The sequence below is a fragment of the Abramis brama genome, assembly GCF_963993115.1.
Source record: "Abramis brama genome assembly, chromosome: 19".
NCBI lineage: Eukaryota > Metazoa > Chordata > Actinopteri > Cypriniformes > Leuciscidae > Abramis > Abramis brama.
In genome coordinates, this window is record NC_139981.1 from 18,313,500 (window position 1) to 18,338,228 (window position 24,729).

Below are 24,729 nucleotides of genomic sequence, written 5' to 3' on the forward strand. Positions count from 1 at the left end.
ATGTCCTCTGTAGTGGACACCAGGACTCAGTTGTTAAAAAATTAAAATGACATGAAATTATAGGCAAAACAATGGGATTTTTTTTTTTCAATCACCAATAAATGTTGGGGTTTCAGGATTTATTTTAACTAAAATTTGTATAAAGATGATTCTCAAATATGTTATGAAAGATATAATGGAATGAATTGATGCACCATTTTACTTTATGCAATATGTGGGTAAAATGGCCATACATTAATATTCCCATTTAATGCAATGTATCTATATGAGTGTAATAATTGGAGTAATAATTTGCATTATTTTAATACTTTTTTAATAATAATATCTAATATTTCATAGGAATATTGATGTATAACTTATTTCCATATTCACTTGTTGTGTCTCCCAAAATGCCTTATAAACATGATTTAAGTCCTGATGTCCTCTATAGTGGACAAGTATGAAATCAATGCCCTGTTCTGTAACAGAAAGTCATTTTTTTATTTGAAACCCCATAACGTTTTCCTGAGATGTTGGTTTATGAAATACAATTTGAAAAGTAGTCCGATTTAAATTATAATTACAATATATTATCATATTTCCATAAGAGTGCTACATTTGATCACTAAATTAATGTCAGACATTTTTAAAGACCAAGGATAAGTTGTTTTCATGGTGAAACCTCCAAACATTTGGTATCTCTGAAAAGTCCTGTATGGTGTCAGAGAAATTCACTAAAATAAAATGTCCACTACAGTGGACAAAAGTCTATTCCTGGGTCCCAGGAGGATATAAAATATAGCTGCAAGCAGCCATTAACGGGGCCAAGCGCAAAGAAGATGATAAGACATGCCAACATGGCTGGAAGTGCACAGACCAACTGCAGCAAGGAGCAATTAAAGACATTTAAAGATGAATTTAGGCAAAATGGCTGAAAAAAACATACATTAACTAAAAATATGATTTAATGGATTATCACTTTCGACCAGTAGGTGGCGCAGTTACGAAATGTATGTAGTGTGGTCAGAGTGACAATGACAAACCTTAAGACTAATAGCATTACAATAGGAAAGATTTATTCAAAAGTTATTAGCATTGTAACATGTTGTTATAACTTTTTTTACCACAAAGTGGCGCTGCCCTGAAACTTTTTGAGTACCTTCAAGGCATGGTGCTGGCATATACGCTAATGCGTTCATAAAGTATAGCATTTTATATCACAGTACTGTATTGAGGTCAATGGCAATTTCATGAATATCGGATTCAATTTTCATGAAAATCAGACAAACCGTCTAGAAGGAGTTCGAAAAAGTAGGTTTTTCAGAGAATTCAAAATGGCGGACAAATTTTCATGACGGAAAATGACGTCATAGAGTGCAATCGAATCGTCTAGACTAGAGCAATTTTGTTTCTAGCCCTTATGGTTCAAAAGTTATTCGCATAAACGTGTGAAACGTTGGACAGTTGGTGGCGCTAGATGAATTTATTTGGAGACTCCAAAATTGCTATGGTGACAGATCTGACTGTCCTCTATAAATGTGCCAAATTTGATAACTTTCCCACAAGCGGTTCTATGAGCTGCCTTGCCATAGACTCCCAGAGCGGAAGAACGCCAACAATTTCAATAGGTGCCTACGCACCTTCGGTGCTTGGCGCCTAATAACTACGGTATATTGTGAAATATACTGTTACCGTGAAATAGAATTAGTTATTGATACCATGATACAGAATTTTGATCATACCGCCCATATTCTTAAGCATAACATAATATTTAATACTCTGCCTGTAATCAAGAATGCTATTAGGTTTTATTTGATGGCTTATAAAGACTCTTATCATAATAGGCCCATTAAGCTCAGAACCCCCTGAACCTCAAAAGTAATAAAGAAACTGCAGCCTTTCTTAAAATAAGATAAACAAACAGGTTAAAGGAACCATGTTTAAATTAAATAAACACCTAAATTTTATAATAAACAGTTATGCTTTGTTTTTCTTGGATGCTGAATAATGCCAAATAGTAAAACTGAATCTGGCAAATATGATCAGCAGTTTTTAATCAGTTAGGCTGTGCAATCAAACATAATTAATCTTAATTTTTATTTACATTAAAATACAAAGTATTTGGAACATACACACACCTTATAATCACACTCCCGACTGTTCATGTTTGCATTTTTTTAATTAATCAATTCTGTCATTGTATGACAAAACATGAGCGTTTCTATAAGAGATTAATCTTGATTTAATACTCAATTAATTGGAAGGCTATAAGGTTAGGTTAGGTTAGGTTTACTAATTTGATCAATTCAAATGTTCAAATCCCTCACCCTGAGTATTGGTAACAATGATGTTTATTGTCATGAACGCCCCTAATAAATTAATCCGCCTAATGCAATTACAAATAGACTTTTTGTTTGGGTTTGTGATGGATTTGAAGCTGTAATCAGTTGATTCACCGGCAATGCCCCATTTATAACCCCTTCAACACATAACAACATCTGCCGGAATGTGATGGGGATTATAGATGCAGATCATAAACAACATGTAAAAGGTGAATGACCTGCTCACACCTCAAATCACTCACAAACATGATTGCGAATGACTGGTCTCCACTGATACTTCTGCTGTTTTGTCCAACAGTCAGCTGGCAACATGTCAATATGTCAAGGTGACCTGACAGCCATGGACACTGGTATTTCCACTTTAACAGGTGTTCATGTCACCTTATTTTCAGTCGTGTTTACAGTAATGTCTACCCCCGTATCTGAAAGGCCAAACACACCCCTTTCTCCACCAACCACGGCTTATGAAGCAAGTGACGTGCGTGTGTATAGCTGTCATTCTCTTGGCCTGGAGTACACTCAGCTTTGTTTTGATTGATTGGAGGAAAAACACGAGCTGTTATCTTTAATGCCATGTTAACACTTGTACACAATGTAATTCAGATCACTAAGTTAAAAGTTCAGTAATAGTCAGAGGGATAGTTCTCTCAAAAATAAAAAATCTGTCACAAGTTTCTTCAAACCTGTAAGACTTTCTTTCTTCAATAAAATACAAAAGATATTTTGAAGAATGTTTTTGTCCATACAATGAAAGTCAATTGGACCCCAGTGATTTTCTTTAGGGACACAAAAATAAGGTTTGGAAAGACATGATGACAGAATTATAATTTTTTATCCCTTTAAAGTGATTGATGTATATAAGAATGCAGATAGATCGCATATTTATATATACATATATTCTTTTTCCACTCTTTTCACTGGTTGCTTCATTTACACTATCCATCTGTCCAAACATCTTCTAGATCACCATGGCACCTTGATTAAGACAGCTAAGGAGGGAGTAAGGCCATCTCTCCTCTTTATACACGTCCTGATCCTCCAGCAGGCTGAATGCACCACGGTCACCATCGTCTTTTCACCCTGAGAGCACTACTTATGCTAAATACAGTTTAGCGCTTAAAATAACCGCCCATACATGTCCATGTGACACTCGCAGTCACGAAAGCTTCCAGTGCATTGTCACCGGGACAGACACCAGTGAACATCGGGAAGAAGAAAGGGGAGAGGTGGAGTCTTATACAGTCTTGTGTGCCTCTGCCTACTTGCGAAAGAACTTCAAGTAGACCACCGCCCCCAAGATGGCCAGCTCCATGATGATAATGACTGACAGTAGCAGTTTGTTCGTCACCAGTCTGAAATGACAGGAAAGGAAGGGGCTTGATTGAGTATATTCTCAGAAATAAATTTGGAAATAATTCTAGTGATGTAAAATGCGTTTCGTAAGAGTGCAAGCCACACCGTCTGGACATTGCGCGCAGGATTTTCCTGCTGCGGCTCAGGTTCTCTCCAGTGTGAACCAACTGATGAGGGAGTAATAGAAGAGAAAGAGAGAAGAAGTGAATTCATTCTAGGCATTTCACTTGTGTAGTTTATTATCTGCTTGTTCAACAGTAACAATAATGGTGGAATGGCGTAGATATCTCTTGCTCACTCTGTCTCTTGTGCGGTCCAGTTGATCTCTCTGTTCTCCAAGCTCCTCAATGATGTCTGTGCCAATCATGTCAGTCTCTGCTGCAATCTGTTGACTTCGCTCAATACTTTTTGACGCATTATTTAGAGACTCTGTCCCCTGGATGAGCAAAGCACGCTGTGACTGAAGATGAGTCTGCAAAAACAAACATAACAATTCAACAATTAGTAACTCTTTAACTGAGACCTGCTGCATTCTCACTTATAATACCAGTGTCCATCTTTAGCCATAATTACTGATCTGGTTAACTGACATCAAATACAGATAATACTACAATAGACATCACATGATCCTTCAGAAATCATTCTAAAATGCTAATTTGATGCTCAAAAAACATTCATTATTATTATAAATGTTGAAAACAGTTGTGTACAATTTTTTATCCAGGATTCTCTGATGAATAGAAAGTTATATTTCATTTATTTGAAATAGAATATTTTAGATGTCTTTATGGATCATGTGACACGGAAGACTAGAGTAATGATGCTAAAAAAATCAGCTTTACATCACAAAAATAAATTACATTTTAAAATGTATTACAATAAAAAACAGTTATTCTAAATTGTAATAATATTTCACAATATGACTGTTTTTTATTAAATAAATGCAGCTTTGGTGAGCACAAGAGACTTCTTTTAAAAACATAATAAATCTTACCGATCCCAAACTTTTGAACACCAGTGTCAGTGTTATTGGTTTAATTACTTGATTCATAATGCTTAATGGGAGAAGTCTTTGTATTTTTGTCTGATTTTCAAATACTTTATTAACTTAAATTTTGTAATGTTGTAATTGATCTCACTGCTGGTTGGTTTGGTTCCAGGCTTAGAACGACTGAAGCCAGAAAAAATGAATGGGGGAAAATATGTATGAAGCTGAAGACAGGTGAAAAAGTGAGCAGTAACTGTTCCCTCACTGAATCAAACAAGTGATTCACTTCCTCAGTTTCAGAGAGTTCAGGAACAGGACTCTTGGGACATACTGCATGACCTTGCTCAAGGCAACCTCCTGTGTGCGTAATAGAAAAAAAAAGTCATTCCACCCCAGCGCAACAGGCATCTTTGTTTGAACAGTGGTAGGGAGTGAACCTGCATCTCACACTGTTAACAAATGCGTGTGTGGAATGACACATTTTTTTAATAACATGATAAATAGAATGAATTACGCTGAATGCATATTTAAGACTCACAACAATCACTTCACAAATCAATCAATGACAAAACAAACCGAGAAGAACGAGTACCTTTTTTTTGTTGAAGAACACACTACACGTCTTATACACAAGCTTACATAACACTTGTGGAATGCTGGCAAGGTGTGTCATTAAAAAACACACAGGGAAGATAGAGATCTCTAGTATTAAAAATATGTATGTACTATGAATTTCCTGGGATGCAAATTTGTGGTAATGGGTTGTAACCAGTTCTAGCCTGTTGAAAACTAGATCCGACTGGAGAGATGTAGAAACTCTACACCATCATTGTGTCATTGAGCAAGACTTGAGTGTCATCAAGGAAGAGTAGCTTGAATTTAACCCTTTCATGCATGAATTATGATAACCTCAGTCAGGATTTTTTTTCCTGTGTGTTTTTATTGCTCTTGGGGCATGAAAAACAAGAATTGATTTTTATTTTATTTTTTTACACATTTTTCAAAGAGATCTTCAGATGTCCACTTGAGTTGACAGCATGCGGTTGGTTTAAACTTAAGATATACTATATTAAATATAAGACAATAATCAAACATAAAGTATGTGAATTTAACAAACTAATCAATACAATTATATCAAATCATGTGAAAACTATAAAATATATACAAAAAATATAAATGCAAAATATTGCAAATGCTTCATACTACTTCATACAAGTTGCACTTCGCGTATCTTTGATATCAGAACGTGAGGACGTGATTCCATCAGATTTTTCTACAGTCTGTCAAGGTACAACTGTGGAAACCACTCAGATGCTCCCTCCAGTGCACCAGAGTATGGAGATTTACCCGTATTAGCTGATAATTCTGATTATGTTCAAGATGGACATGCACATTTCTATCATAGCCCTCCTCTGAGAAAACCTAGAGATACGTTTTTTTCAATCTCATCTGAAATGTTCAGTGTTGGGGATAATGCATTACAAGTAACATGCATAACGCATTCAGATTACTTTTTTGATGTTACAAGTAAAGTAATGTGTTACAAGTAACATGCATTACCTAATCAGATTACTTTTTGATCTAACAAGTAATTAACTACAAGTAATGTGCATTACCTAATCAGATTACTTTTTGATGTAACGAGTAAAGAAACGCATTACAAGTAACATGCATTACGTAATTAGATTACTTTTTGATGTTATGAGTAAAGAAACGCATTACAATAACGCACATTACGAAATCAGATTACTTTTTGATGTTATGAGTAAGGAAATGCATTACAAGTAACATGCATTATGTAATCAGATTACTTTTTGATGTAACGAGTAAAGAAACGCATTACAAGTAACATGCATTACGAAATCAGATTACTTTTTGATGTTATGAGTAAAGAAACGCATTACAATAACGCACATTACATAATCAGATTACTTTTTGATGTTATGAGTAAGGAAATGCATTACAAGTAACATGCATTACGTAATCAGATTACTTTTTGATGTTATGAGTAAAGAAACGCATTACAAGTAACATGCATTACGTAATCAGATTACTTTTTGATGTTATGAGTAAAGAAACGCATTACAATAACGCACATTACATAATCAGATTACTTTTTGATGTTATGAGTAAAGAAACGCATTAAAAGTAACATGCATTATGAAATCAGATTACTTTTTGATCTAACAAGTAAAGTAATGCATTACAAGACTCATACATTATGTAATCACATGACTTTTTTTGATGTCAATGAAAATTACATTCTAATAATACAAGTACATTTATTTACAGTAAAAAAAAGTCACTGCAGATTAAGTTTTTAAGTTTTAAATTTCAAAAACAATATTCACATTATAATTATGAATTGTAGCTGAAATATAGCAATTGATGCATGACGTCCACTACAGTGGACATGTGATTAATCAGAGTTTTCTCTCAATCTAAAATCAAAACTTGGAAAATTTTACTGTGATATGACTCATTAGATATTGCTTGATGCTGCAATATTTTTTTTATCTACAAGAGTCTCCTAGGATAGAAGGAATGGGTGGATATTCCGGAGCAACTTGGCATGTCTGACTGACCATTGGCCATCTTGGTTTGGAGGGGGAAAAAATCGAAACACAATGGCTTGCCACTTGGTTGCAATTTATAGAATGATGCGCCAGGGTCCAATGAAGAGGCTGATCTGAACTTTGCCATAAAAACCCGTGCAAATTCAAGAAAATGCTTTTTTAATAGCTGTCCACTGTAGTGGCCACTATGCGTGAAAGGGTTAAACAACAATAGCTAACAATAACTTTCTAATCCAAACCCTTTCATATGCATGTGAATGTGTGTAATTCATGACAGAATCTTCAATATTATGCGAACTACTCCTTTCTAATGAAGGGCTGGTAAGACTTACACTCTGGTCATTCTGTGCAGCATATATCCCTTGTCTGCTGTCTCCAAGGTGACTCGAAAACCCTGGTGTTGCTGAGAGGCGTATGTCTCTCTGCAGTTTGGCCAAATCTCGCCGGTACAGTCGAATCTTTGTTGACATGGGGGTTCGGAAGGATGACGGAGCGCCAAACAGCTCCTGTTCCATGCCCTGAAGCTAGGAGAGACATCACACATTCAGTCAGTTAGTGCTCATGTTTGAGACTACGACTCATGCTCACCAAGGCTGCATTCATTTGATGAAAAATACAGTAAAACACAGATTGTGAAATAATTTATACAATTTAAAATAACTTCTATATTCATGTTAAAGTGTAATTTATTCATGTAATGGCAAAGCTGAGCTCAGTGTCACATGATCCTTTAGAAATCATTCTAATATGCTAATTTGGTGCTCAAGAAATTATTACTATCAATGTTGAAAACAGAAAACAAAATAAAATCAGGATTCTTTGATTTGTCAACATTTATTTGAAATAGAAATCCTTTGTAACATTATAAATGTCTTTACTGTCACTTTTAATCTATTTAAAAGTGCCCTTGCAGAATAAAAGTATACATTTCTTTTTAAAACAAAATCTTACTGACCCCAAACTTCACTAATTAGCTAGTGTACTGTGTATTGTTATTACTACAGCAATAAATAATTGTAATATGTTACACACACACTATAGTAACAACAATACAATAGAACAATAGTATTGTGAACAGCTTTTGTTCGCACAGCGCGCGTGACTGAACACGGCAATGTTACTGCGTCCCCAACCCGCCATTGATGCCGGTGTTGTGCCGAATTTCGACCCCCTGCCAAATTATTACCCCCCTCGTTGAATGTCACGTGTCTTTACGGGATTTTTACGGGTTGTGTGTGAACGCACTCTAATGTAATAATAATAAAATAATGTAACTGATTCAGAACACTTAGCACTGGTTTGTATGTCCTAACAAGGCAGATATCCACTGGTTGTCTGAAGCACTACTGCCACCTGGTGTCTCAAACTGTTTCAAACAAACTGAGCAACGTAAATCAAAGCTTTCACGACAATTATGTGAATGAATCTCCAAACCGGTCACCCTCTCTGCACCTCTCTAGTGGAATGAGCTGCCAACCTCCACCCTATCTGCTGACACCATCAAAAATGTGCTTCCGAATCTAAATTTCCAATAAACCTAGCATAGTTTGCATGAAAATGTAAAGTAAATTTCACCAGGGTTCCTACTCTTTTAGTGTACATTTTATGCAACAGTACTGTGTCAATGCCCAAAAATTTCAATATCAAAATATCATAAAACTTTCCTATCATTAATTATTGCTTGAAGTTAATGACAGCTGCCAAATCAAATGTCATTTGGTTTTTAAAGAGAACATAAATTTGTTTCCTAATCCAAGTTTATAAAAAACTTTGCATGGTTTGCATGAAAATTCAAATGTCATGTAAATTTCACCAGGGTTCCTACTCTTTAAGTGTACATTTTATGCAACAGTACTGTGTCAATGCCCAAAAATTTCAATATCAGAACATCATAAAATGTTCCCATCGTTAACTATTGCTTGAAGCCAATGACAGCTGCCAAATCAAATGTCATTTGTTTTTTATTGAGACTGATATTTTATAGAGATTGCACTCTCAAAAAAAAAAAAAAAAATTCTAGCCTATTTATTTAATAATTTAAATTATAGAAGATGTTTAGGATTTTCTATAGAAATTAATATGACTCTTTAATTTGACTGTTCTAGGCCTAGTAATCACAGTTTTAAGATTGTGTGCAAACTTTAAAGGTCCCGTATTATGCCCCTTTTCACAAGATGTAAAATAAGTCTCTGATGTCCCCAGAGTGTGTATGTGAAGTTTCAGCTCAAAATACCCAACAGATAATTTTTTACAGCATGTTTAAATTGTCATTTTTTGGGTCACAGAAAAACGCGCTGTTTTAGTGTGTGCCCTTTAAATGCAAATAAGCTGCTGCTGGACGACCCAGGGGGCGGAGCTTCACGAGCTCGCGCTCAGTCTCTCAGGACAATATCACCTCACGGAATGATGATAATATCAGAAACTCTCAGTAAAGGTGTTCATTTCGAGTCGGACAATAATGCCTACAGAGTCAGAGTGCTGTATAGAGATGAAACAGGTATAGTTTAGTAGTTTAATTACGGTTATTATAACGTATTTTTCATCTGCTTGTATGTATCCATTATATATTAATAGCCTAACTTACAAGTCTGCTGTCTGAATGATGATCAAACATATACTGATGAGTTTAATAAAGTTTATTGTACATCACACAAAAGATGAAGCCGTCAGTTTTACTTCAGAAAATCACCGTAAGAGCTGAGTAAACACAGTAAGTTATTAGAAGTGCGCAAGTACGTAAACGAATTTCGGTTGAGGGAGCATTCCTGTGGGCGGAGGTTAGTCAAAAAACTGTTTTAATGACGTCATTAAAGAAGGAAGTAGAGGGATGTAGTCCAAACGAGCCGTTCGCTGTAGGCGACTTCTGTTAAATAAAATATCTCGCTTGGCATTGAACTTTGAGCTTTATAATTTTACAGATATTATTTATGCTCTAACAGCAACATTACACACTAACTAAAGTTTGAAACAAGTTTGATCACGAAGAACGGGACCTTTAATCTATAATGTGAATCAAGAAGATTGACATCAAAGTTAACATTGTAACATACCACTTCTTCAGCCTCTGAAACACGCTCATCAAAGTCCCTGACAATCCTCTTCCTTTCCTCTGGAAAACAAAAAGAGTGAAAAAGATTTAGTCCAGAAAGCCACCTTAACAACACAAGGCAGACAACTGACAATAGGAGACATCAGGGGAAGACTGACATCTTACAGTTTCCATCTGCAACCTCCTGAGACATAACAATAATAACAATTTATTTGACTAAATAAGACTAAAAAGCAAAACCGTATGCTTACAAAATACCCAAACCATATTTCTGTCCTGCACTAAACTGTCTGAATACTCTCTAGTCATGATTCAGTTGTAGATATAAAGAGTTTATTCACCTCCCTGGCACCTCTGCACCCGTTCAGGCATCAACTTCACTTCTTCATATAGAGATTTATACATCTCATGCAGCTTTTCAAGCTCCTCAGAAGACATATTGCGAGCGATTTTAACGAAGCCTAAAGCAAATAAACGTTAATTTTCGAAATCAATAGAATGAGAATAAATGAGAATGAAAATAAAATCGGCTTCTCAGGCAATAACAAGATCCTCGGGATTGCAGCTGATGTTTCCGTGTCGGACCTCGTGATTATAGGTGGTTTTGATTTAGCCTGAAAACTAAAAGGGAGCGAAAGACCCAAGCCATTATTTTTTTTAAATCTTAACACCTAAAAAGCAGTGATTTACTAATATATACGTGTATGAATTATAATTTAAGATGCGTTATATTGCAAAATCTAACAAAAATGTGCAACAGTTCAACAGGGCACACATATAGACAGCTTGCGTCACAAATGCATTGTGGGATCTGTAGTTTACATTTTCCAGAAAACACAAATAAACTGGTTTTGAAAATGTGATCGGCCAGTCGAAGCTCCAGCAGACTGAAAAAGCGCACATATATCCGTAATTATCTTGCATAAACGACTTATTAAGATTGTACCATGGCTTGACCCAAATTAAACAAGAATCATGTGTGCACATTCCTCTTATTGATTTTAGCTCCTGAAAAACGATTGTTTCATTTTCAAACATTTTTATTGGCATTTTACAATACCAGAAAAGCACCAACACTCTCTCACTCACACACACACACACACACACACACGCACCCGAGAGAGAGAGAGAGAGAGAGAGAGAGAGAGAGAGAGAGAGAGAGAGAGATGAATTATATAGCCTAGAAATAAACATTAAGGTGCAAATAAAATAACAATTTTAAAATAAAACAGCAAGACATTAATGAATATTCAGAATAAATTGTCCAGACAATGGAAACTACAATCCCATCATTCCCTGGGACCACAGCTGTAGATGTGAGTGGGAGGCTGAACACATTCACACCGACAGAGACAGACGGGAGTAAAGCACACAGTGTCATGATGCTTATGCTCGTAGTGTTTGCGGCTGGTTTAGGGCTGGTCGCGCTGATTTTAAGGCTGCTGTCCCCTCAAATCAGGTAAGCAATTCTGCCTCTCTTTTTTATTTTTTTGAAGAGAAAGATTTGAAAATGCTATTCAGTTTTATTTATTATAAAAGGACTATGCATGAAAACATTCATTCTTTCTGTAAAACAAGAGCATAATGTTCATGAGCGATGAGAACATTAGGCTATGATGTGGGAGACTAAGACAGAAATAGTCTATGAATGTAAAGAAAGCATTGTAGCCACTGAAGCGTAGAGCCCAGTGTCAGACAGTCCAGTCTTATAATTATATTAAATAGTCACAGCTGTTAATCTAACCGAACTCGACCTTTTAATAACTGATAACACATTGTACGTTACACGATTTTATTTAGCGATTGTAAAATGAGCGCCGCAATCAGCAGTGTTGATGAATGTTCAGGACAGGTTGCCTCTTGGTGGACCCGCCTCCTCTTAACATGATCTGCTCTAGAAACCAACCAATAGAATGACAGCATGGGCGGATCGCCCCGCCTCTCCGCGAAACCGCGCTGCTTCATTGGCTCCAGTGGGACGGATAAATGCATACAATCATAGTTTAGGACTGCCTGTTATATGTAATATATAATTTATATGATAATTCTTATATAATTTATATTATTATACAAGTAATAGGCAAGAAATAGCTTTTTGAGAGTGCAATCTATATAAAATAAAATACAATTTTAAACAAAAAATTACATTTGATTTAGCAGCTCTCATTAACTTCAAGCAATAGTTAACAACGGGGAAGTTTTATGATATTCTAATATTTAAATCTTTGGGCACATTGGGGGGAAAAAACGTAATACATTAAAACATCCATTTCCAATTATGAATCAAGACTTTCCCTTATTGGTTATGTGTGGATTGCTGTGTTGTACCGTGAGAGCTGGTGTTTAATATATCAGACATAAACGCACATAAACACTCACTGGCCACTGTATTAGGTACACCTTGCTAGTTGTACCTGTCCTGTATTAGGTGTACCTGTTTTAGGTACCTACCCCAATCTCAAAACTGCCTTAATTCTTCGTGAAGTAGATTCAACAAGGTGCTGTTAACATTCCTCAGAGATTTTTTTTGGTCCATATTGACATGATAGCATTGCGCAGTTGCTGCAGATTTGTTGGCTTCACATCCATGATGCGAATCTCTCGTTCCACCACATCCCAAAGGTGCTCTATTGGATTGAGATCTGGTGACTGTGGAGGCCATTTGAGTATTTGAACTCATTGTCATGTTCAAGAAACCAGTTTGAGATGATTTGAGCTTTGTGACGGGACGTTATCCTGCTGGAAGTAGCCATCAGAAGATTCACTGTGGTCATAAAGGGATGGAAATGGTCAGCTACAATACTCGGGTAGACTGTGGCATTTAAACGATCCTCAATTGGTACTAAGGGTCCAAAGTGTGCCAATAAAATATCCCTCACACCATTACACCACCACAAGCCTGAACCGTTGATACAAGACAGGAAAAAAATTTAATGTAATAGATAAATAAATAAATTTATATTAACTTTCCATGTTTGTGCAGGAAATATGCAGCAGGAGGAATGTGTCGATCCACAGTACGGTTAGATGGAAAAGTTGCCTTGATCACAGGAGCAAACTCAGGAATTGGGAAGGAAACAGCTTTGGATTTAGCTTTTCGAGGTCTGTCCAACTCCTCAACACCTTTACTAAATACCTTATATCTTATGAAATAATTTAATTAATTCAGTTTAAATAAACAGGCTTACTGTACAGCTGAAGTAACAGTTCAGACCTGTTTGCTAACAGGTGCACGTGTGATTCTGGCATGTCGTGATGTGGAGAAAGGTGAAGAGGCGGCGACAGAAATCCGTACACGAGTGGGTGGTGCCAAAGTGGAGGTGAGGGAACTGGACCTGGCCGACACCTGCTCCATCCGGGCCTTCGCTCAGAGATTCCTGCAAGGTACTGCCTTATTATGTCTGATGCAGTTCAACCACCCTCACTTCAAAGCAAATATATACAGTATATCAACAATCTCAGACAAGGAGTCTTCCAAGCCCCAGATATTTAAGTTTGCAGTTAATGTGTTTGGTCTCTTCATTTAGAGGTAAATCACCTGCACATCCTCATCAATAATGCTGGTGTCATGATGTGTCCTTATATGAAAACGGCCGATGGCTTTGAGATGCAGATTGGGGTCAATCATCTGGGTGAGTGTGAATAATACTTGTATTTACGCAAATATTACAAAATGTGACATTAAAAAGCAAGTAAAATTACAGCGGGAGGCCTCATCTCTCTTGCCTCCCCTGAGACCATTGAGTTTTACCAGACCCCCTAAAGTATGCGGTGGGTTTAGTGAGGGGACTCACGCCTGCACCTCTTCATTCAGGTCACTTCCTGCTGACATATCTCCTCATTGGTCTGCTGAAGCGTAGTGCGCCATCACGAATCGTGGTTGTTTCTTCCCTGGCACATAATTTCGGCTGGATTCGATTCCACGACCTGCACAGTCAGGGCAGCTACAACAGCGGGCTTGCCTACTGCCAGAGCAAACTGGCCAACGTGCTTTTCACACGCGAGCTTGCGCGCAGGCTCCACGGTGAGTGCTGTTGTGGATCAAACAAGGATCTAAAATGAAAAAAAGAAATGTCAGTTTGACTTGTATTCTATCAGGGTCAAATGTGACCGTGAACTCTCTGCACCCGGGGACGGTGAGGTCGGAGCTGGTGCGTCATTCTACTGCAATGTCGCTGCTGTTTGCTGTCTTCTCCATGTTCCTCAAGACCCCGAAGGAAGGAGCTCAAACGTCTGTCTATTGCGCCGTCGCTGAGGAGCTCCAGTCAATCTCAGGCAAACATTTCAGGTACAGCACACTTCAGAACGGTTGCTTGATGCTGAAGGTACATTTTTCAAGATATCCTGAATATTGTTATTCATATAAAAAAGTGGATGGGGACGGGAGGTCAAACACCATAAACGAATTGTTAAAGGGATAGTTCACCTTTAATAATTTATCATTTCCAAACCATTTCTCAAAGTATCATCTTTTGTTTTCTATGGAAAATCATACAGGTTTGGAATGACACGAGAGTGAGTAAATGACAGAATTTTCATTTTTGGATGAACTATCCCTTTTAAGCAGTCCATGCAGTGCTTTCAATATATTCCAACTCATCTGAAGTCATATAATAGCCTTTTATGTTAAAACAGACTAATATTTAAATTATTTACTAAAAAAAATTGCAGTTCATGCATTTCATTTGGTATTGGCATATTATTAAACATCTCTCTCTCTCCTTATGTCTCCCACACAGTGATTGTGTCCCAGCTTTTGTGGCCCCTCAGGGACGGAGTGAGGAGACGGCACGGAATCTGTGGGATGTAAGCTGTGAATTGTTAGGAATTGAGTGGGACTGAAACATTCATTTGACCCGCTTAATGTCTCTTCCACCCTTTATTCTTAGACATTTTCAGTGATCACTTCTTATGTTTTGCTTGGTTTTGTTTGCAACACTTATGTACATTTTCTCTAATCTATGCTTTCAATAGCACAGTCCATCTTGTTATGCCTTTTCAACAATTTTCTATCATGCCCTTGTGACAAGCAAGTATGAGTTTTTTCTACTCTATAACAAATCTGTGGAGAATTTTGATTTCACCGTTTATATTTTGAACGCTGCTTTAACTCCCATCTCAGTATTCTCACATGAAGCTGCATATTGAAGTCTTTTATACAGATGTGCTTTTAACTACTGTGGAACAATCATGACCAGAGATAAATATTTAAATATATACAGTGAAAAAAGTGTAATTTCCTTTCTTTATTTGCTAAAATATACAAATACACAAGGATATTGTTGCAAATAATATTAACAGATATTTGATTCTATGATCAAGAGGTTCATTATTAAAACAAGTATTAAAAAAATTAACTCAAACAAAATTAATCAAAAAACTGAGATTTATTATTTCATCTCCCGGTTTCACAGACAAGGCTTAAGCCTAGTCCTAGACTAAAATGCATGTTTGAGCTGTTTTAACTGAAAGCAACTTGCACTGGCATATCTTAAAATATGTCAATGCTATTGTTTTATCTCAAGATGCACACCAGTAATGTTTTTTCTAAGGCACGTTAATCAATCTAAGCCCTGTCTGTGAAACCAGAAAAAGTCAGTATTGTTGTTTTGAAAATAGCTTTTTATAAAGCTAAATACATATTTATTAACTCATTTTAAATTAATATGTCCCTTCAGGAGACATTCTTTGTCACTCTAATTGGATTCAGACATGAGTACATCTGTCTCTTTGGCAACATCTCTGTAACAGTTTTATTCATTTTAATATGCGCATAGGTTCTGTAAACCAAATTTGTTCTGATTTTTTTTCTATTCTCTAAAGAAAAAAACAGACATAGTCCCTTAAAAGGATAGTTCACCTAAAAAAGGAAATCTATCATGATTCACTCACCCTCGTGTCATTCCAAACCTGTATGACTTTATTTTGTGGAATATAAAAGATGATATTTTGAGAAATGTCTCAGTGTTTTATTTGTCCATACAATTGAATTGTTTTTTGGTTACTAGTGTTCTTCAAAATATCATCTTTAATGTTTTGCAGAATAACGGGTCATACGGGTTTGGAATGACATGAAGTGAATGATGACAAGATTTTCATTTTTGTAAACTTGGGTAACATATCCCTAAAAAGAGATTTACTTTACACAATAACATTTATACACATTCCACATTATAAAACAAATTACAGGAGGGTCAGTGACAGTTTAATCTGATTAACATACAGTATATACACACACACATTCATAAAGAGTGCACATAATTTCAGGGTGTGAATTGTAGGGTAATTTGTATTATAGACAAACACGCAAGCAATGTTTTACTGATACAGTATATTTCAAATTGCCATGTTCTACCCAGAATCCCTTATTTTCCCGTTGTAACTGTTAGTTTAAGTTTTGCAATATCTAAGATACTGCTTATGTTTGTTCACAGAGCTCACTCATCGTAAAGCCTGTGAATGACACCTTCCCTTTTAATAATACGTTTTTTGTAGTTCAGCCACATCTGAGTGCAATCTCTAAGTGAGGACCAGAATAAACAGCCTTGTTTTTTTTTTTAAGGCTGAAGAGACACTAAATTTATAGAGAAAGCATTGTAAACTTACCATGAACTCAAATGAGAATTAATATCATGGCACATGCAGAGTAATTTTACTACCATATGACCTCATTCCATCAGGATGAGATTTAGACACAGTGATTAGTCTTTTTGACATAGATGAAAAGAAAAAAATTTTTTTTTTACCTGAGGTAGGAGAATAAGCCAAGTCAAATACTGAAGAAGTACACAGATGTGAATGTCGTTTTATCCTTAAAATTTTATCTCTGGCCCTGTTAAAGGTAACCTTGGACAGTTTTCTTTCTGATAGAGGCCAGCAAAAGTGGCACAGTGGTGATTCATTTCCTGGCATATTATTATTTCACTCTAACCAATCAAAGCAGAGCAGGATAAGTTGGTGTTCACAATGGGGATTGGTAGTGGTTATCAGTTGTTGGCGTGTCGTTGCCGTGAAGATTGTTCATGATGCTCCGAAAGCCATTGGCGGCAGATGTTGTGCATGACAGAGTCACCTGAGCTTTCAGCGGCCCGCATCACATCCTGTACTAAAGGAGTCGCCTTTACAAGCTCAAGCTTCACAGCCTGGAGATACGCCGCCCGCAGCTTACTGCACTGGAGATATGCCTTTATCTACAGAGAGAGAGAGAAAATAATGTGAATGAAGGTAAGGAAGTGTGTGAGAGGAAAACAAATATAGACTGAGGAAAAAAAGAAACCTAACCTTGTTTTCTGAACTCTTACACTCCAGAATCAGGGTCTCTAGTTCTTTAGCCTGAGCCAACAAAAAAAAAAAAAAAATTTATATTCAGGCTAATACTTTTATATTTAATTATTTAGAAAGAGATCATTAGGTTGGGGACTCACATCTGCGGGACTCTTATCAGCCACAGAGACACAGCTGAGCACAATGGCGTCACAGTCGTGTTTAGAGGCCGTCCCAGACTCCCCTACACACTTCAGCAGCTGCCGCACGGACGGGTACTGCCGCTGCCGGACCAGGCGCTGGCCGACCCTTATGTACACTGCCAGTGCCTCCAACTGGAAGTCCTGCACCACGTGAAAGAAAACAAGAGTCAGATGAGAATAAGACAAGGACTCAAACCATAACAGAAGTGTCATAAACGCTTACCTGTATTACTCGATATGCAATCCCAAATCCTTCCTCAATGTTCTTGCCTCCCAGCATCACCTGCGCAAAATGCAGCCAGATTTGATTATACTGTAGTTTGTTTCAATCGGATTTCATCTATAGTCTCTGTTAGATTTATGCCAACCAGTTTTGACTTTTGTATGTACACCACTTCAAAAGTTTGGGGTCAGTAAGATTTTTTTCTGAAGGAAACTAACACTTTTATTCAGACTTTTACAATGTTAAAAATAAATGCTGTTGACTACTGTGAACTTTCTATTCAGCAAAGAATCCTGAAAAAAAATGCATCATGGTTTCCACAAAGATATGAACTGTTTTCAACATTAATATTAATAAGAAGAAATGTTTCTTGAGCATCAAATCAGCAAATCAGAATGATTTCTGAAGGATCATGTGACACTGAAGACTGCGGGTAATGATGCTTAAAATTCAGCTTTACATCACAGGAATAAATAACATAAATATGTCAAATATTTAAAAATAAATAAATAAAATTCTTAACGACTCCAAACTTTTAAAAGGTAGTGTAGATATTTGGCACAGACTGGATCTTGTTACATGCGTGTAAACAGCAAAAACATCAGAATTTTTGGAATCTGATTATCTGATACATTATATCTCAGCATGAAAAATAATAAAATCATGCAAATATAAAATACAGCACTTTAAGCATGATGTGCATTTTATATGTTAGGAAATAGGATAATTTTCCAGTTAATGTATATAACGCTGCTTCTAAAGTTAATGCTGTTAACCACATGCATACAGTATCTATTTCCCTGCAAAGTGCATTATGCACACACTCTTAGTCTTGCATGATTCAAAACAAGCAATCATCTCAAACTGAAATGTGTGGAATCCATTCATGGAAATACCTACAGTTAAACACTTACAAACAGAATATACACACATAATACAGACCAGAAAAGAACAAAAAATATTGATTTATTTTAATAAGCTTACTGAATCTTTTTCACTTATTTTCATTTGAATAGATATGCACCATTACCTCTTTCCACTCAGAATGATTCTATCTTATAAATGACGATGTGAAGAACTCTCTTAAATGCAACCTACAAAATTAAGGTGTGCTTTACCACAGAACATTTACTGTTGTTCTGAGAATTTTCATGGGTGAAATCCAGTCATTTCAATAGGAATCCACACGATTGAGAAATTTCACAATGGTTTCCATTTGGTCACAAGGATTTGGCGTGTTGACAAGCAGAAAGAATTCTGTGTGAGCAGGATTCATACATCGCTACACTATTGATATTTGACAATGCACCTTTCTTGCCTTTAAAAGTTTTCCGAAATTTCACTTATGTATCCGCACCATTAGAAACAGAGATATGGAAGGGGACGCAACAATAAGGACAAAACTGTGTGTACAGAAGAGCGTGTTTTCCTAGCTCACCTTGCAGGCCACGTCCACCTTCATAGGGCTGTTTCCAAACAGAGTGGGTGGGCCACTGTTCCCTGTGGGGGCGGGGCCTACAGCTGTCTTGGATGGTGAACTTTCACAGCGGTGTAAGAAGCGTGTCACTTCCAACTGCAGCTCGATTGTGTGTACGTGTCTGCAACATACCACAACCAAAATAATGAGGAACTGTATTTCAGTATCTGACTATATAATATTTTAATAACACTTAAGTTATACATAATGAAAATAAATAGTATTCAATTATATTACTGTATAGTATAGTACTGTTTAATTTCCCCCCTTTTATTACCTTGAGACATCAGTGGAGCTCATTTTCTTCCTGAAAGAGGAGCTGTGTGATTTCCTTCGGCTCTGTTGTTCCTGTAGGTAAGTTCTCAGGTGCTCTTTGGCTCGGATCAGCCAGCGCTGCTGTTCTCCCAGCTGCAGGTAGGACTGAGCACCGTGAGAAAAGAAGCGAATGCACGTCATAGCGGCACGAACGTGATCCTACAAAGAGACGGAAGGAGAAATTGAATAACAGCATGCTGATGAAGACCTTACAGAGAAAGAGAGAATGTGTGCGTGTTTGTGTGCGTGTTTGTGTGCGTGTGTTGGTACCATCATGAACTGTTGGAGTTGGTACAGAGAGTGGTAGTGTCCCCTGCGCTGCAGTGACTGACAGGCTGAAAGAAGGTAACAGCCCCAAGTCTCCAGTGTGGGGTCCAGAGTTTCTAACAGACTCTGTAAAGCCCCCAACCGCCCACGTTCAAGACAGGGCTGAAAGATTCCCTCCAGAAACACATCCTCTGTACACTTCTAGAAACAGACAGAGACAAAGAGAGAGAGAGAAACTTTAAACGTACAAATTTAGTACCTGTAAAAAGGATTTGGTTTGTTTAGAAATAAAAATGCTCACTAAGGCTGCCATTACTTCATCAAAAATACAGTAAACACGTAATATTATGAAATATTATTACAATAAAAAATAACTGTTTTCTATTTTAATAAACTTAAAAATGTAATTTATTCCTGTGATGTCAAAGCTGAATTTCCAGCATCATTACTCCAGTCTTCAGTGTCACATGATCCTTCGGAAATCATTCTAATAGGCTGATTTGGTGCTCAAAAAAACCCATTTCTTACTATTATCAATGTTGAAAACAGTTTCTATATTTACAATTTTGTGGAAACTGATGCATTCATTTTTTCTGGATTATTTTATGAATAGAGAATTTTCAAATCTGTATTTATTTGAAATATATCAAATGAATCTGTATTTATTTGAAATATATTCAAATGAATGCAGCCTTGCTGAAAAATAAAATAAAATCCTACTGATAATAAATGTACAATAATGCAAAGTGCTCTGTAACTTGGCAGAACCTTGTTTTGTACGTGGGTTAGTGCATCTCTCAGGCAGTCGTGGCGCAGGTAAAAGCTGATGAGGCTCAAGTGTGTGCCGTAGGTGAGCAGGTAAAACAGACACTCCTGATAGTATCCAGACCGCTGAACTCTGCTCTCTGCACCATCTAGAGGAGCAGAATCAGAGAGAGCCTCTTCCAGCTCACGCAAAGAAGCCAAGATGTCCTCATCCACCGTCTATATCAAACAAAAACACACAATGTGTTTAGAAACATCCTATAAGGAAAGTCAAGATGCCCGTCCAGTCTTAAGGGTCTGGGCGTAGCATTACCGTGCTAAGAGTAGGTTTGACTGTGGACTCCAGGTGTTGAACGATCTCCTGCAGAAGTCTCACTCCATTGTTGAGCTGGTTCCGATCTACTGGTGGTTTGAGACAACGGGCAAACTTCTCTCTGGCTCCGCTCAGATTTCCAGCCTTCAAAGACGCCATACCCCACGCCTGCCAAACCCCGTTCGGGTCCAGTCCACTCTTAGTCGACACCTGAGAATTATAAACAAAAACAGATTGCAGAAAAACGGCTGAACCCAAAATAAAGACACGCAACTAAATTGGTAATTGTTATTTATTTTGTGCTATTTAAACTTCATTCACTTTCACTTGTTGGAAAAGACAGGCATGAAAAATCTGCTTTTGTGTTCCACTGAGGCAAAGACATCATGAGTGTGAGTTTGTCATTGATTGAACTATTACTTTGAATCTTGAGTAAATAGTCTCACCTCCACAGCCAGCTGGTAGTACTCGGCCTCTAGAAGCTGGTTGCGCAGGCGCGTCACTGCAGCCGCTTCCCGAATATCGTCCAGAGATGGAATGTATTTGTAGTTCGCACTGACCAGGATCTTCAACACATCCACCTTACTGATGTAGCTATGAATGAAGAGAGACGAATGAATTAAAGACAAGTGAAATAAAGATACATAACCATTCAAAAGTTTGAGGTCAGTAAAAGTAAAAATAAAATTCATACAAAATAAGGATGCATTAAACGGATCAAAAATTAGAGTATTAAGACATTTATAAGGTTTTATGAAAGAAATGCTGTTCATTCCAACTTCCCATTCATTAAAGACATCCTGAAAAAAGTATTAGCGTTTACACAAAAAATGTAAAAAGCACAACATTTTAAATGCATGTTTTCAACATTGATAATAATAATAAATGTATAAGTAATGTTTCTTGAGCACCAAATCAGTACATTAGAATGATTTCTGAAGGATCATGTGACACTGAAGGCTGGACAAAATGCTGCTGAAAATATATATATTATATATTAAAATATATTAAAATAGAAAATAGTCATTTTAAATATATTTCACAATTTTAACTGTATTTATGATCAAATAAATGCAGCCTGGTTGAGCAAAAAGAGACTTTTTATAAATGTGATTCTTCCTCACTCTTACAGTTTATGCTTTTAAAATTAAACGGATATTACATTCGGATTACACAAGTAAAGGTGTGTGTGTCTTACCTGTCGCAGAGTGCCGGCTCTTGGGTGCATCCCGCGTTTACAAACATCAGTTTGGCACTAAACAGCAGCTGCCGCATCACATCTGTCAGCAGACGCGCATCCACCTCAGGATTGGTCAGTTTGCGCGAGAGTAAGCGGCAGTGGCCAATAAGCTGCTCCCCGCAGGCTGCGTGATCGCTGTGTAGCGTCAGTATAGCGACACACAGGGATGCGCTGGGTGCCTTCAACACACAAAGTGTCCATTGTTAAGAAATGTAAATGAAAATACAAAGATTTATTTTACTATCGTTCCTTAAAAAACGACCAATTGTTCAGCTCCAGTGTGAGTAGAAAATCACACCTGTTCATAGTAGAACTCGCTCTTCAGCCGCTGGTTCTCTGCTGGGTTTGGACTCAGGCGATACTGCTTTCGTGGAACCTCAGGCAGACTGAGAACCCCATTCAGGACTCCGTCAATGGATGCAGGGCTGCCAGCTACTAAGAAAAGTTTAGTTTATAATCTTGTAATCATCATCTGAATAAAGGCACCAACATTTTGCCATTCAACCAGAAGAAATGTATGTAAAACTCATTATTTGTGTGTATGACAACTTTACCTTCCCCCTGATCAAGCTCCTCATCTGAGCTGCAATAAACACAACATAAGAGAAAAGGTTTGTGATCAGTAAGAATATTTTTAATGTTTTTGAAAGAAATCTCTTACGCTCAGCTCACCATGGTTGCATTTACTTGATCAAAAATACAGTGAAACTGTAATATTGGGAAATATTTGTACAATTTTAAATAGTAGATTTTTCTATTTTAATATATTTTAAATAACTAACTCAAACCCTAACACTTAAACCTAGCCTAACAGTCTACTAAAAATCTACTACAGTCTACTAACACTGAGAGATAGTTGGCATGTAGCTGCAAAGTTACTTATAGTTGGATATACTTATAGGATATATATCAGAGTATGATATACTTATAGTATAGAGTGTCTAAAGTGGACCATCGAAATAAAGTGTAACCAAAAATCTTGTAATGTATTTGTAAAAAATAGAAATGTAACTATTGTCAAATGATGAGCTCATTTATATAATCCATTTAAAACAATTATTGTTTACACAGACTTTATAATGACTTTTCAGTCTTTTTAAAGGTGACATAAATGCAATCCTATAATTGAAATACACACTGTTAAATACACATTGTCATATGAATAACCAGTCAGTAACTACACTGATCCATCTATAAATTACAGAAACGTCTGTCTGTCTGTCTGTCATTCGCATATCTCTCGAACCATTAGTCCAATGGATTTCAAACTTGACAGGTGTCTCGCTACGGGCACGAGTAAGTGCAGTGCCAAGTTTGACGTTGTTTGGATTAGAAATGCTAAAGATATCGTTAAATATATATCGGTAAAAGAAGCCCCAAGAAGGTAATGGTTTAAAAATAAACATTCTGACATAAACACTCAGTCAGCTACACTGTTTACTTCTGAATATTATAGTTTGTTTTTTGATTAATTTGAGTGAAAATGTGTTTTCTTTACCAAGAAACCAACAATTACTAAAAACACACACAAAAACTGATTTTGCACGGGCACTTTGCACTGCTCCCTGAATCAACGCGCTTATTCATTTGCAGATGTTAACTGAATCTGTAAGTCAGCTATGCTGTTTACTTCTGAATATTATATTTAATTCTGGTGCGCTTAACGTTATCGCTACTGTTTAATAGTAGCCTATGCTATTCACCAACTAAACATATCCTATTCAATGCGTTCACAGTCTCTTTCACGGGCATCATTTGTAGTTGCCTATTCACAAACTGTTTGCTCAAGCATAGCGTTTTCTCGGAGTTCACTGTGTGCTTTCTACCATGCACAAATAAAAAAAGTCACTGAACTTTTGCTGTGCAATTGTAACAATGAGCACTCAAACACACCAAACCAACAATTACTAAAAACACACACAAAAACTGATTTTGCACGGGCACTTTGCACTAGTTTAAATAAATTGTAAGATGTACGTGTTTGATTCACTAAAAAGAATCAGCTCATCGAGTCATGCAATTGGGAATCGTACTACTCTTGAACAATCGGTTTTCAGTTGCCAACTCTATTAACATCTACAAGTCCTGTAGCCCTTGTGCACTTCTGAAATGTGCTATAGGCATGTGTGCATCTGTCTTACTCCGTGTGGAAGAAGTTGTAGCATTGGTCACAGACTCTGACAGTCTCTTCAGAGCCCTCTAAAGCCATCTTCCTGCTGGAGCAGGAATGACACACCAGCCTGCCACAGCGTCTGCAGTGGTGCCGTCTGTTAAACTGACACAGGATAAGGTTTACGTTAAGACTTAAATTCTTATAGAGATGCCTAACTAACAGAACAGGAAATCACAGCAGGACCTAATCCTATCACATACGCT

The 24,729-nt window shown here is 36.9% G+C and overlaps 3 protein-coding genes across 4 annotated transcripts in view; 1 reads left to right on the top strand and 2 right to left on the bottom strand.

Moving 5' to 3' along the window:
* Window positions 1–2,057: 2,057 nt before the first annotated feature.
* On the bottom strand, window positions 2,058–10,883 carry vti1b (vesicle transport through interaction with t-SNAREs 1B). Its single transcript, XM_084092317.1, has 6 exons — window positions 10,629–10,883; window positions 10,289–10,347; window positions 7,571–7,762; window positions 3,973–4,146; window positions 3,780–3,841; window positions 2,058–3,673 (listed from the first exon to the last, which is right to left on the bottom strand). Exons 1-6 carry the CDS (start codon window positions 10,723–10,725, stop codon window positions 3,580–3,582), a joined length of 678 nt encoding a protein of 225 aa, XP_083948443.1. The 5' UTR covers window positions 10,726–10,883; the 3' UTR covers window positions 2,058–3,579.
* A 709-nt stretch (window positions 10,884–11,592) lies between these two features.
* Window positions 11,593–17,626, top strand: rdh12 (retinol dehydrogenase 12). Its single transcript, XM_084092589.1, has 7 exons — window positions 11,593–11,746; window positions 13,271–13,389; window positions 13,516–13,671; window positions 13,815–13,919; window positions 14,102–14,311; window positions 14,386–14,575; window positions 15,027–17,626. Exons 1-7 carry the CDS (start codon window positions 11,667–11,669, stop codon window positions 15,127–15,129), a joined length of 963 nt encoding a protein of 320 aa, XP_083948715.1. The 5' UTR covers window positions 11,593–11,666; the 3' UTR covers window positions 15,130–17,626.
* The window catches only part of zfyve26 (zinc finger, FYVE domain containing 26), a 31,931-nt gene continuing 23,087 nt past the window's right edge, over window positions 15,886–24,729 (bottom strand). The window contains exons 28-41 of one of the 2 annotated variants that reach the window (XM_084092587.1): window positions 24,495–24,628; window positions 22,908–22,936; window positions 22,652–22,785; window positions 22,312–22,532; window positions 21,560–21,707; window positions 21,114–21,323; window positions 20,804–21,019; window positions 20,039–20,236; window positions 19,731–19,927; window positions 19,415–19,574; window positions 17,977–18,036; window positions 17,712–17,894; window positions 17,569–17,619; window positions 15,886–17,477 (exon numbers count right to left, since the gene is read on the bottom strand). In XM_084092587.1, coding sequence (XP_083948713.1) covers window positions 17,274–17,477; window positions 17,569–17,619; window positions 17,712–17,894; window positions 17,977–18,036; window positions 19,415–19,574; window positions 19,731–19,927; window positions 20,039–20,236; window positions 20,804–21,019; window positions 21,114–21,323; window positions 21,560–21,707; window positions 22,312–22,532; window positions 22,652–22,785; window positions 22,908–22,936; window positions 24,495–24,628 — 2,145 coding nt within the window. In that variant the 3' untranslated portion in view covers window positions 15,886–17,273. Of the gene's footprint in view, window positions 17,478–17,568; window positions 17,620–17,711; window positions 17,895–17,976; window positions 18,037–19,414; window positions 19,575–19,730; window positions 19,928–20,038; window positions 20,237–20,803; window positions 21,020–21,113; window positions 21,324–21,559; window positions 21,708–22,311; window positions 22,533–22,651; window positions 22,789–22,907; window positions 22,937–24,494; window positions 24,629–24,729 lie in introns of both variants that reach the window. The other variant, XM_084092586.1, reaches the window with a different exon arrangement.